This window comes from Pimephales promelas, chromosome 1, assembly GCF_988280905.1.
Source record: "Pimephales promelas chromosome 1, fPimPro1.hap1.1, whole genome shotgun sequence".
In the NCBI taxonomy this organism is placed as follows: Eukaryota; Metazoa; Chordata; class Actinopteri; order Cypriniformes; family Leuciscidae; genus Pimephales; species Pimephales promelas.
In genome coordinates, this window is record NC_142769.1 from 33,450,756 (window position 1) to 33,464,617 (window position 13,862).

At 38.1% G+C, this 13,862-nt stretch overlaps 1 protein-coding gene across 20 annotated transcripts in view; it reads left to right on the plus strand.

The window, feature by feature from the left end:
- The first annotated feature begins 611 nt into the window (after nt 1–611).
- The window catches only part of madd (MAP-kinase activating death domain), a 52,246-nt gene continuing 38,995 nt past the window's right edge, over nt 612–13,862 (plus strand). For 19 of the 20 annotated variants that reach the window (XM_089129507.1, XM_089129518.1, XM_089129512.1 and 16 more), the window contains exons 1-4: nt 613–886; nt 11,290–11,502; nt 12,128–12,405; nt 12,575–12,908. In XM_089129507.1, the coding sequence (XP_088985633.1) occupies nt 11,444–11,502; nt 12,128–12,405; nt 12,575–12,908 (671 nt within the window). In that variant the 5' untranslated portion in view covers nt 613–886; nt 11,290–11,443. Of the gene's footprint in view, nt 887–11,289; nt 11,503–12,127; nt 12,406–12,574; nt 12,909–13,862 lie in introns of all 20 variants that reach the window. The other variant, XM_089129508.1, reaches the window with a different exon arrangement.

The window sequence follows — 13,862 nt, forward strand, 5'->3', positions numbered from 1 at the left end:
CAACACGGTACACAACAAACCGAAAAACAATAATAAAGAATTACACCACCAAAGAAAACTTATCAATATAATGTTAAATAATTTAATAAATAATTTATGAATAAACTGGTTTGTTGTGTACTGCGTGATGTACGGCTTTATATAATCATGATAATTATAATAAATAAATAAATAAATAAATAATATTACTACAGAAGTAACTTATTATTTGCCCTATCAGTTCCCTCCAAATTATTTTCCTATCAATTAAAACATTGATTCCCAAATCATTAATAAGACTTGTCCGAGAGAGGCAGTTCTCTGTTCTGTGAGTCGGTGACTCAAAAACCTGTCGGACCGCGATTCAGACTGATCTTTAAAAAAATAAAATAAAATAAATAACAAGACAACACATTAAAACAGATGTATGCATGTGAAACTTAGCTAAAAGGAAACATTAATTAATTATCTAATATTCGTAATGTATTATTTTTTTGAGTATTCAAACAATCCAAACAAAACCGATTCGGACTGATCTGTGAACAAATCGTTGAGAACCCAGTAAAACTGAATCATTGAAAAGAACCGATTCAAACGAACAATTCCATCACGAATCGGACGTCGTTTTCATCATACAGTTTGCAAGCAGAGAGAGAGAGAGAGAGAGAGGAGAGGACGACGATGATGATGATGATGAGTGGCGCTTATCTACAGGCACAATCATCACCGCATCACTGACTGACCCGCTACCGCAAGACACGGATGTGCAATCGTCGCGTCGTGCCACTGTCACATCATTCGTATGTAACTTAGCGATGAATGTATTTTGAGACGCTGTTTCGCCGCAGCAGGGCCAGAGAGACACCGCTGAAGCGAGTGCCAGTGGCATTAACGTTAGCTACTGGAGGTCAGTATCTCTTTCATTCCCATTCTGACTTATCGCAACTGATAAATGATGGTTTGCTCTGGATCAGTGGTCCAGTGTTCATATGGAAGGTGGTTTCGTTATAACGGTGTAGAAATGTACGCAGCTGCTTGTGTAAGCAGCTTTGACAGCTAGCTATTTGATCCTGTTAGCTACTGCTAGCAGCTGATCATTGTTTTTCACTGTATAAACGCGTGTTACGCTGTATCTCTGCTCATAATATATTATGACCAAAACTCTTTACAGTTTAGGAGAGCCTAATAACAAGGCTGTCGATAGGCAGAGCTCTCATCAATAATCGATGCGCTCGTACTCAGTGCATGTGATGAGGCTGAATGTTATTAACCGTAGTTTAACATCACACCCGTTTCCAGAAATGCACATATATTCTTTTGGTTCTTGCAAAATGCTCTACAGATTTCCGCCTTTTTGTCATTCAGACCAGAGGTCATAAGGACACAGGTTTTCTCTCCTGAGGGGGTTAGGATGTAGTGCTGTAGTCATGTCATCATGTTGTCATGATGATGATGATGACGATGATGATAATGGAGTGACATAGGAAAAGCTTTGCCATATCATGCAGTCACCTCTCTGACTTTGTAAACCTTTTTGTTTTGGAATAGCTGCGACATCAAGCCCTGTGTAAGATGACTTGGGTGGTGTTGTTACTCTCTTGGGTGAAACGTGAGACAGCTCTTTACCTTTTGTCAGTTTAGCCTGTTTCCTGTCACTGTTTGCAAAGTGGTCTTTTTATTCAGTGGAAGAATCCATTTAATTGAGCTTCTAAAATCACAAATATGAGCACTAATTTGGGTGTGTAACCCAGGTTAAAATCTTTCAATATATATTAAATGTTTGTATATTGGTTCTGCCGTCCCTGTTCCAAATGATGCTGTCTTTGATATAGTTCATCACTGTGTGTCAAAATGGTGAAGTTATTGGATTAATAACTTTGTCCAGGATTAATTCTGGACGAAAGGCATAAATATTTTCACAGCTATACACTTTCATCTCTCGTTTATTAATGGGTCAGATGAGGGTAAAATAAGTGCCAGTATACATTAATCTCTCCCTTTGAAAAGTTTCATTTTTACAATGACGGATAAAATCAGTGTGAACTGTTTCAAATCTGAACTGAAATCTCTGTAACTGTTTTGAGGACTTTTACTTGCAAATTTTTGCTGAAGTATTGATAATTGTGAAATTTCTCTGACATTTAAAAGTACTCGTATCATGAAATCAGACTTTGATCATATCTCCAACCAATAATCGTGTTAAATATCTTGATTTCAATATTTCAATAAATATATAGTGAAGAATTAGTAAAGAAAATGCAAAACAGTGGAAAAAATCAAATAAAATTCTAGCCCTGATGAATGACTGATGTTTTGATGTTTATGTCCGATCTTAAACATTTCTGTCACTGTTATTTTCCTTCCCTGACAAAGCTTAAATGTACATGATCCACAATTACAGATCATATGCCGTCATGAAGGTAATTTTAGAGGTTTTTAGAGATCTTTTCTCCTTCTTGGGTGTGGTTGCTGTCTATCCTCAAACATAAAAGATGGAGATCTTTATCGGGTCTCCCTAAGAAAGTTATCCTATATGACTCAACATTGTAGGGATATTCTCACTAGATAATATTCAGTAGCAACTGCCTGTGGGAAACTCAACCCCAAGACTCTTTGGATGTTGTTTTCGTTATAGATTTATGAGAAAACCAATGAGATTACCATACAATTTGTTTCTCTGTTATTGATTGGCCTGTCAAAATGCTTATTTTATCTCGAGCACAGCAGTAGCTTAAGGGGTGTGCTGTGAGCATGTGTGCTGCCAACGGGTGGGATGGTTTTTGGCGATCAGCCACTCTTCTTCCACATCAAGAAGTCTCATCCCTACTGGCTTTAACAGTTTACACTGTATATTTCGACAAGCGTTTTTGGGAAATTACACTCAAATATTACATCTCATTGCAAATTGTGCAAACTCATTAATAGGCATGGCGATGGTTTTGTGTAGCACCTTAAAAGAATAAATGCATAAGAATATTGGGGATACAAAACTATACTTTTAGGCTGCTTGTGAGCTCTGCTTTTAATGGGGGAAACCCCCTTTAACACTGCATTCTGACGCAAACATAAATTAAAGCATTTTTAACAGTTGAGGGAGTTTCTTTCATTTTTAATCAAAAACTCATTTCAGAAAATAACTCAAAGTGATTTATGTAGCGAGTATTCTTTCTAGTTACAGCAATACATTATAAAGTGGTGTGAGGATTGTGACCATTGCATGTTATTTTAGTTTATTATTTATATACCATTATACAGTATATGTGCTACATTTTGGTGCCCCCCCCCATATTTATTAGTTTTATAATTTCAGTTAGTTGACAACATTTTTGATCATTTTTGAATTTGAGTTTTCATGTGATATTTATATTGTATTTGGATTTTGTATTCAGATTTAATAGATTCAGATTTAACTTGTATTCAGATTAAATAGTTTGTTTTTATTCAGGTTTAAATTAAATCAAGCCCAAGGGGCATATTTTGTAACAATTTTTAATAATGTAGTAGGTCACTCTTTATTCTGCTTCATATTTGCCTGTATTGCAAAAGCTTGTGTTTATAAGTAGGTTTATTGTGCATTCTCAATGTGGTGGGTGGGGGTGCTGGTGAGAAATAGGCTTAAAAGTTAATCTCAGTGATGATGCTCACCTAGGTAGAATGAATAATGGCTGCAAAATAAATACATACCGATTATGCGTCACAGATGGATGTGTGAAAAACTTGTTTTTGTTGTTTTGCAAGACTCTGGATAAATTGAGCAAAAAATCTGAGATTAATTCTGAGAATCTGAGAGCACGATTCTGAACGGACAACAAAATAACGTGATTTAGGTTCTTACAAAATGTTTAATTGCTGAACTCTATTTAAAATGTTGTTTATTTGAATAATGGTGTGATTTTGTCCGTAGACACTGCGAATTGTGGTCATTTAGGAATGAGATCGTGTAGGATTTACATTTTTTATTTTATTTTATGTGCAGCTCTAGTTGACTATTGTCTATTGACCACATCAAAACATTTGATATCAATGCTAATCCATTTTTAAGTGGCTCCTTAAAAGGATTAACATCATAGTTTCTTTGCCACTTCAAAAAAAAAGGCCTTTTGCAAAGCTGTATCTGCGAAACCTTAGTCTCAGGAATTTTTGAAAAAGCCTCTGGGTGATGTTAACCCTATTGAACCATTTGATATAACATGCCGTCTTTATGTGGATTGTTGTGACGTGGACGCATTTGATGCTAAGAAAAAGAACATACTCATAGATCAAAGTAAAATGTCATGTTTATATTTAGACATTAAAGAAACACTTCACCCATTTGCATTAAGCTTTGTATCTTTAGAAACCCAGTCATATTTTTGAATGGTCATGGTTTATTGCCTTATTTTCCCCTGCGATGGGAGAAATAAGGATTTAAGTGTTTTACTTCCTGCGTATTATGATGTAAAAATCGTAATTTTGCGTCATAATAAGCAGGAAGTCACATTTCATTGAAAAGTGTAGAGACTACAAACATTAGCTCATTATTATTCAAGGGGGTGGGACCCACTCATGCTACAGACCTATTACAGTTCAGTGGGTGGGACTTCACTTGCAAATACTGAAATCAATATCAGCCATCTTGTTTGGAAGCTAAGCTAACAAGCGTTGTGGAGATAGGAAGTATGACAATGATGGAAGAAACTAAACATGACAGGGCTCCAGACTGCGACCAAATGGTCGCATTTTGCGACCAAAATTTGAGAGTGTGCGACTGATTTTTACATCCAGTCGCACATGTGCGACCAGTAAATTTGCCGCACGTTAAACGCATGGTAAAGCGTGGAAGGGGCGCGTCAATGAATCCGTGACAAGAATAGCGCGCGTAAACGTCTGTGGGAAGGAGACGGAGACAAATATCACAACCTGATGTGCGTCTGAGCAATCGGCGATCTATCGACTCGTTAGTCGTTACCTAGCAACGAATGCAAACAAAATGAAAGTGGAACGAAAATACGCCACTCATAGGACCGTGGAGCAGCAGCAGCGATCCGAACCATTGACGGTAAAATAAAGCCCCGAACTTGCCAGTCACGGGCCGATCTCGCTCATGCAACACTGTTAATAGGAGATCCCCAGTAAAGAAATCCATTGAATTCGTCTCAGAATTAATAACATCATCGCTACGAGATCCAGTGAGGGTCTCAGATTCGGAACACTCAGATTCGGCGCAGAGTTCTGAACCATATCAGATCAAACAGCGCTGACGTGGAAACCAGGAGAAACACTTATAGAAGGCTTTCAGTCCACAAATCAGCCTAACAGAACCATGGATTTAGGCTATGTAGTAAGTTAACTCTAACCATAAATATGATAATGTGTAAGAAAATCAAATGCTTACAAGTAGCCTACACATCTTTTCCCAGCACTTCAATAATATGAAATATAAATGTTTTATTTTTTAGTATTTTTTATGTGATTACCAACACATTTTTTGTTCATCCTTTAAAGATTGTCCTAAAAAGAAAAATTTTGAGATGCTGGAAAACTCTTATTTAAACACTTAAAAAAAAAATAATAATACCATTGTAAACATTAGGATGTTTAATTGGCTATTTTTACTCCATATACATATTTTCACTACTTTTATTAATTAATATTAAGACATTATAAATGATAATAACTAAAGTTAATTTCATCTACACCCTAAATTAAGCTTAGTGATTTATTGTCAGCACCAGTGCTACCAGATTTTTTTTTTTTTTTTTTTTGTAGAACTCGCTGTGAGTTCTCATTTGAGGTGGTGCTGCCCTCAACTTTGAGTCTGAAACCCTGTGAACTTAAAACAAAACAGCATATCATAATGTTAAGTCTATTTATTATTAAAGAATTTGTCAGTATTACAGTTATTTTGGGGGAAATTTGAATAATTGCATTGCAATTATTATTATTATCGCTCCTAAAATTTTCAGTTGGGGGCAACAGCGCTCCTAGTAAAAAAAGTTAGTCTGGAGCCCTGCATGATATGCAAGACGAGGATTTTTAAATTCTGCTGCTTGGATCCGATGTTCGTGGCTATCTTTACGAGCCTCAGTAAAGAGAAATGCAGCTGAGGCTGATTGAGGAACAGGAGGCGGCTGTCTGTCGCGGTCGAGGAGCCCGGACTGGCTCGAGCTGGGCGGACTACTGGTGCCTTTGCTCTCGCTGTGCGTTACGGACACAGATAGAGTCCGTCTGCTGCAGAGAATTTCAACGATGGCAATTTCTCCTGAACGAAATCTCTGAATCAGACGATCACACGGACATTTGTGTTGTGATGTGAGAACCATCCTAGTTTCGCCAGACTGAACATCCAGGTATCATGCAGAAATTCACCATATAGAAATAAATACAATGAGTTTGCCAATGTAACGTTAACGGGGTTCGTTGTTGTGGGAAGGAGGAGGCGGGAACCCGCGAACATTTAAACATTTTAATAGTAAAATGAACAAATACAAAATAAAAGTTTAAGCCATTAGCCCTTCATTGACGACTGATGTCTACACACTACAGAAACAAAACTCAACATAAAATCAGGCCCCATTTCTCTCTCGATCTGCTCTGTCGTCGCTCCTCCTTTATCATGCCTCCGCTCCTCCGTGAGAGATGCGAGACCGGTGCAACTCTATATGTGCGTCTCACAGGTGTCTTTCATTATCACTCACGCCACCGGCCGCGCACCGTCCTCTCACATCCCTCGCCCTCGTCCTGCTCGCCACAGCCAACTAACTAGAAATTTTGTTGTTTTCCCTTTTCTCAGGCAAGAGGGCACCAAATTAAAAAAATCTTTTACATTTCGACTACATATGATCCACTTTCAATAAAGAATAATGTTGAAATGGGTGAAATGCTCCTTTAAGGGAAAATCACAAACTAAAAAAAAATGCGTTCACATTATGGTATTTAAATTGCCACAATATTGACGTAAAAGTAAAAATTATTACACATTTACTGATAAAACGAAATAAAAATCTTCCATAGTCTGGACAATAATGAAAAAAGAGAGTAAAAAGAGTTCAGCTCTTATCTTTACAAGAGTTAAATATTCGACTATAAAGCCAATAAGAGACTTCCCCCGCCTAGAAGACAAATACTTTTCCATTTACACATACCAGCATAAAGAAAGGTATACCATAACCTAGCATGAAGAGCGATAGGCATCTTAGGATGAAGCTGTTTACACGGTTTATTATCTGTGAAGAGGATTTTTTTTCTTATTCAGTCGTTATTTCATTAACTTTAAGCACACAGACAGCAGCAGGTATTATTATATTGCTGGTACTTTAAGACCTAATGCACAGATCCAATGTATTGACACATTTTCTCCCAACGGTTTACATTCACTGACTGTTGACATGAACACTCACAAAGATGACAATTTTGATAGAAGCAGCATACAGCCTCAGGCTTCAGAAAAGCTTCTAAGAGACATGTCCCTGTCTTTACTGTCTTCACTTACTGATCAGAGAGGAAAAACGTGCTCAGTGTTTGACGTCCTCTTGAGGTGAACATCGATTCTCCTCATAGTTACCAAGTGCGATTCTTTTCAGCAATTTCCAGGGTGTTCAGCTGGCTCACTCTAATATACAGCATGATGAAAGGCTTTACTGTGGAGAACTGAATCTAATAACGGAGTTGTGATTTGCTAAGGCATGATTTATGTTTTGTTAATTTCTCTGAATGGAAAGAAGCAATTAGCCTTGTTCATTTTCGTTTTGCTCATCCTCATTTTATTGGCCAAAGGCTGTTCATTGTCTGTGTGTATGGTGATTGGGACAGTTTAAAATAGCCGTCACAGCTGTGCTCATGAAAAGAGACTGTATTGGTTTCCACGGCGACCGTGTGGAATCTCATTACCCGAGGCTGATTGTAGAGCCATGAGGCAACCACACTATGATTGACAGAGGACGAGATCATGTCACGTTTACAATAGACTCATGCTCATATATATGTTCCCTGGAGGTGATGAGGTCTGGGATTTGTTTTGCGCTACCTAATTAACCGAGTAGTTTAGTAAAATAGAGGGCACATTGAGTGCGCCATTACTTTACCGCTGCCGGTTATTGGCTTTGGATTAAATATGTTCTATGAGATGCTTCAGGAAAGTTATAACAAAACCTAACGTAAAAGTGTTTCTGTGGTTTGTGAAGCTTTGGGAGATTTGTTTTAATAACAGAAAAAATTAAACGCAAAGGTATTATAATGTTGCTAATTAATTAATATATAGTATATATATATATATATATAATTTATATTTTTATGAGCTTGGTTGCTTTTGCTTGTTTGCTTGGATGGCACATCACTGGGCTCGACATATCAACGCTTGTCCGGGATAAGTGGTTGTTTTTGAAGGGACAACTAAGTAAAAGAGAATTTTACTTCCCCGACAGGACAAATAGCCTGATTAAAGCTTCAGTGATAAAAAAAAATACCTATACGGAAGCATCTAAATGTGAGAATGATTAAGGTATTTATGATTTTCTTCTAAAATATTACATTTATGAGTAAAACGCATAATCTTTGCCTTTGGAAATGTAACTTAGTAAGAGTATTAGTATTCCGTTTCATTATTCCTCTGGTGAAGTACAAATGACCCTAAAAAAATGAAGTATAATTACTCATATACTTTACACCCCTGTCCCCTGCCCTACTTTAAATATCTGTTTTTAGGCATCTCATAGCTCATAGAAGCCTCTGCTGCAAGTGCAAGTGATTCATGTCAGGTCAGTTGCGAGAGCTGTGATTTAAGAAAAGAACAACACAGAGGTCCTGGTGTCAGATGAGCCGGGTGATGCTTAGAGGAAGAAATAGAGGCGTTATTGATCTGTTAGTCACAAACCATCTATCTTCTCTCCCCCCTTCCACCACCTCCTCCCATCTGAGCTGTTGAGAGTGACGGAGGAAGAGCAGAAAGTGCCACTCCAGCAGAAAAAAAAATGCTACAAATCACAGTGTGAACCCATTGGCTCCTCTCACATTAATACATTCTATTGGACAATGCCAAAGTTGCTAACTGGGCTAGTCAAAAGCAAGTTTGAGTCAGATTCACGATGTATTTATTTCAGTTCTATCTAAAATTAAAAATTTCCAGTCTTACAAAGGACATGGGCATGGCTAAGTGTAGTACATTTTGATATAGATATTCAAATCATTTGTATAAATTAGGTTTGACATGATTTTGTATACTGCAATCAGAAACTATTAAGTAAGTAAAAAGAAAAGACTGCTCATTTTTTAAATCACAACAATGAATTGAATTCGTTCGCATGCAACTTCTAGTTAACTAGGACTTTAATAAACACAAAATATATTTAGCTGTGTTACACAAATCTTGACAAATGAACTTGAATGTCTACTATAGAGTGTTGACCCTGAAAACATGCTGCTGAATGCAGAGGCCCTTGATTCGTGAGCCGTACGCAGTTACATAATATTGCATAATACCATAATTGCTATGAAGGAGGTTCTGCTTTTGGGGCCACATGAGTTTTGTTTAAAGAGCACCTATTATGCTTTTTTGTGTAATATAGCTTTTTGTGCATGTAAACGATCTGCAAAGTTACAAAGCATAAAATCCACTTATTTCCATGACTTAGCTACGTCACCATGTTTCACATTTGCTCCTTTGGCCCACCCTTGAAGAACAGTTCTTGACCAAGTGTTTTTGATATGGTGAGGTGATGCTTTTTATTTTTCTTTCTCTATTGTATGGACTTCCAATACCGATGCCATAGTTATGATAGATATAATACTTTTACGGCTGCTCTTGAAGTCTCAGAAGCTGAAACATGGTTACGGTAATAGCCGTTACATGTCAAAAGTGTGTTCTAAGCAGTTGACCAGTCACAACAGACTGGGCCAGTTTACCAATCAGTAGAGACTGGGCATTTTGGAAAGCCTGTCTGACATGAACAAAAACAGAGTGTTTTAGGCAGATGGTAAAAGAGGTGCTGCATCAGTGTATAGTATCTGAAAAATAATGGGTTTCTTTTAACTTTGAATCATGTTAATATATTCTAGCACTGCCTAAAAATAAAATTATGTTGTAAATAAGCATAATAGTCTCTCTAATTCTGAGCTGTGTTGTCAAGAAATGACTTCCAACCATTGATTTATTAAATTGTTTGTCAGATGTAGGGTGCAGGTGACTTTCTGTGTGTGAGAGCATGGTGGAAAAATTTTCGGAGCAGAGTACCCAGAACTTCAGATATAAGCACTTTTGGGTCAATACTGAAAAAAAACTTGAGACTGCAGTAAGGGAGAGGAATCTGCTTCTGAAACGGCATAATTATTGTTCTGTTTACAACCTTTCACATGATGAGTGTTTTAATATTTGCTTTAGTTAACAAAGTACATTGAACCAGAAGCATATCCTGCTTGAGTAAATTGCATATTGACATAGACAATACATCTATTTTATTGTCTTTTAACAGGTTGAAATGTTGAAATGATATCATTCAAACGGGATATATCTGACTGAGCTTGCTTTCGTTTGTATTTACTTTGAGGCATGTGCTCATGGGCAACACACAAGGAACACAAATGGCAAATCCATGTGGTGAAGACACAGTTGGGCTCCAATCCTTTAGCTTATCTGTGCGTTTGTGCGTGTGTGTGTGTGTGTGTGTGTGTGTTTACATTTTCTGCTGAGCCTTCTGTCAAGATGTGTTAGAGAAGACTGCATAGGCTTGGCTTGTACAGTGTGCTTTGTTTTAACTGTATAGTTTGTTGTTAGAAAAATATGAATGGTACTGCCAAACACAAAACAGTTTTGGAATAAAAATGATATTTTAAGGGAATTATGTACCAAAATGGTGGCAAATATTTTTTTAAGAAAATGTTTTGAGCAAAATAGTTTTGTATGGCTGCAGTCATCGACTGAAACAGTGATGTTTAATTAGCATTTATCTGACAAAACAGTGAATATTTTGTGCACACAACGTGGATAAGCTACAACAGATAAATATGTCAGTGTGGACGTTCGTAATTTTGTAAAATTATTGATTGACAACCAGAAATCCGCTCAGAGTCTACAAATAATCTGACCAGCATCTTGTCAGTAAATTTTCATTTGTTGCCATTTAGCCTAGAGATGGTACAGAGACAGTCTGTGATATTTCAGGACACCATTCCAGTGATACTGTCAAGAAATGGGGATCTTTTCTGACTGCTGATCCCTTAAAAAATAACTTAAAGCACTTTTAAGCTTTGCAGTAGTGCAAAAGGCTTTAGTTTCACTGCAGTGTAGTTGTTGTGTGATGGATTACATCTATAATGTTCAATCTTACTCTTCTCCAGACCCCATTCGTGCACACCACAGACCGCAATGATTGGACACTGCCTTCCTCGATCGTTCAACTCCTAGTTCTGCTTCACCTGGTTGAACGACTGCCTGCCTGAGAGCTGATCGTTGCTACAGTTGCCATGACTTAGAAACATTCCTGATACAGAGATGGAGAAAAAGAAACCGTGTCCCCGCCTCCTGGACTACCTGGTGGTAGTTGGAGCCAGGTAAGCAAGATTGTTCAGTGGTGTGTGGGTGTTTTTATGTGTGCTTCTATGTGCTTAAGTAAATTGCAGAAGAATTGAATCACAGGTGAACTGATTGTTTTGTTAGTACATGGCCTGTGCAGGTGTGTTCCAGGTCAACGGTCTCAGCTGTACGCTGTCAGTTAATGTTAAGGTTAAGGTATATTTTATTGTCCCATAGGGGACATTTGTACAATCACTGCATCACCTAAAACAAATAGTAAAATGACAAAACACAATACACTATACACACACAATACAATAACACGTAAATTAGAAAGAGGAAAGAAAAAAAATACTAATTTCTATTTAATAGCTTAATGTTAAAGGTAGGCTTGGCAATTTTCAGAGTGCAAGCTAGATTTGAAAGCATATGATCCCACCCTTTTTACATTTTTCTTTTTGAAAATATTTTAAAATGTAATTTATTCCTGTGACGTCACAGCCTATTTTTTGTCATAATTTAAGTCTTTACCATCACTTTTGATCAATGATTCTAACTGAGCCCAAACATTTAGATGGCAGTGTATAACAACTGTGCATAAAAGAACAAGCACTTGGGCTGAGATCTGTCTTCCTGTCTCTCACCTTACCTTTTCCCAATCAGGCAACCCAGCAGCGATAGTGTGGCACAAACACCTCAGCTGCTGAGGCGCTATCCGCTGGAGGACCACAATGACTTTCCTCTGCCCCCTGACGTTGTCTTCTTCTGCCAGCCTGAGGGCTGCCTTAGCATCCGTCAGCGCCGGGTCAGCCTCCGCGACGACACGTCTTTTGTCTTCGCTCTCACCGACAAAGACTCGGGCATCACCCGCTATGGAATCTGCCTCAACTTTTACCGATCTTTCCAGAAGGGCCACCACCGCCCACGATCTGAAGGGAAAGGTCAGAGCTTATAGCAGTTTTATGAGTCATAAACATTTTATCATCCTAATTCAATTGATTAATGTCCTGCTTTTGCTAACTAACCATTTGTAACCCATCTTGAACATCACATATGGCTGACAGGGTGCAGTCACTACATCATTTGTCTTTAATATTTGACTTTATACAGGAGAAAGGGCCCCTCATGCAGACTCTGCAGTGGAGGCCACAGAGAAATCTGACCCCTCTTCATTGACACTTCCAGGGGAATCTACAGTTCCCCCTGCAGGAGATGGGGCTGTGCCACCAGGCGAGCCGGGCGGCATTGGAAAATCTCCACGAGCCAAACGCAGTGGCCGACTGGCACCACAGAACCGGAACAGCACGTTAATGTCTCTGTGTATTATTAGCCACTACCCTTTCTTTTCTACGTTCAGAGAGTGTCTGTACATCCTCAAACGCATGGTGGACTGCTGTAGCCAGCGGCTCAACCAGAGACCCGGTGCTGCCAAGTCCACACAGCGGTGAGAACAGCCTTCTTTGCTCTTTTCTGTGGATCATGTAGTTATGTAACTCGACCCTGAGATTCAGCAAGATAATACTTGAGCACAGAAGCGATGCCTTAAAAATACGCAATGTTTTGCAAAATCTTACAGTTTGTGTGAGTGTCAAATACTGTGGTTCTGCCAGAAGATGCTATCTCTGCCTCGCAACATAACAACTGGCAACATTCTGCCTCTCTGTTTACAAATCTGCATGATTTACTCTTTTTGAGTTCACACAAAAAATGAAATTCTAGTGATGAAATGAAATTTAAATCTAGGTTGAAATCTGAAATCGGTTTTGTTACTGTTTTAATATTAGTAAATTGCATGATTACACTAACTTACCTCATTTGATTTTACAGTATCATAGTTGCTTAAAAAAAAATCAACTGGAAAATAAAATATCTCATCTGGCACTTTTTCAAATCTGGCTAATCGTGAAACATGAGAGAACCCATTGTTTCTTCTTGACCTGACCTTAGATGTTGGTATTGCACTTTAACCAACAAAGAACTTGTCGTGTAATTGAGCAATTTGAATATGAAAGAATTGTGTTTTTTTGGGGGTGTATTACCTCCTTAAATACGTTATGTGGGAATACCATCTAACAACGTAGGCTCTACGTTGTTAGATCCTGTTTAGTGTTGTAACTAATTAGAATGATGAGTAACAAGATGCGGATGATTTTATAAAAGGAAATCACAAGTGGAAGGATGTACGACAGCCCTTTGACTCAGAAAGAGGGATGAGTGAGTAAAGGAGTATGAAGATGAGTGTTGGTGTGACGGGGGCTGTGATTGTGTGAAGAAGAGAGGGGCTGCTTTTTTCCTCCCAAACGGGCTGTGCAATGTGCAAGCGGCCTTGCAGCGTTATTCTCCACACAGGAGTGGTTTTAACTAGACCTCATTCACATATCACAGTGGTAACGGTAAC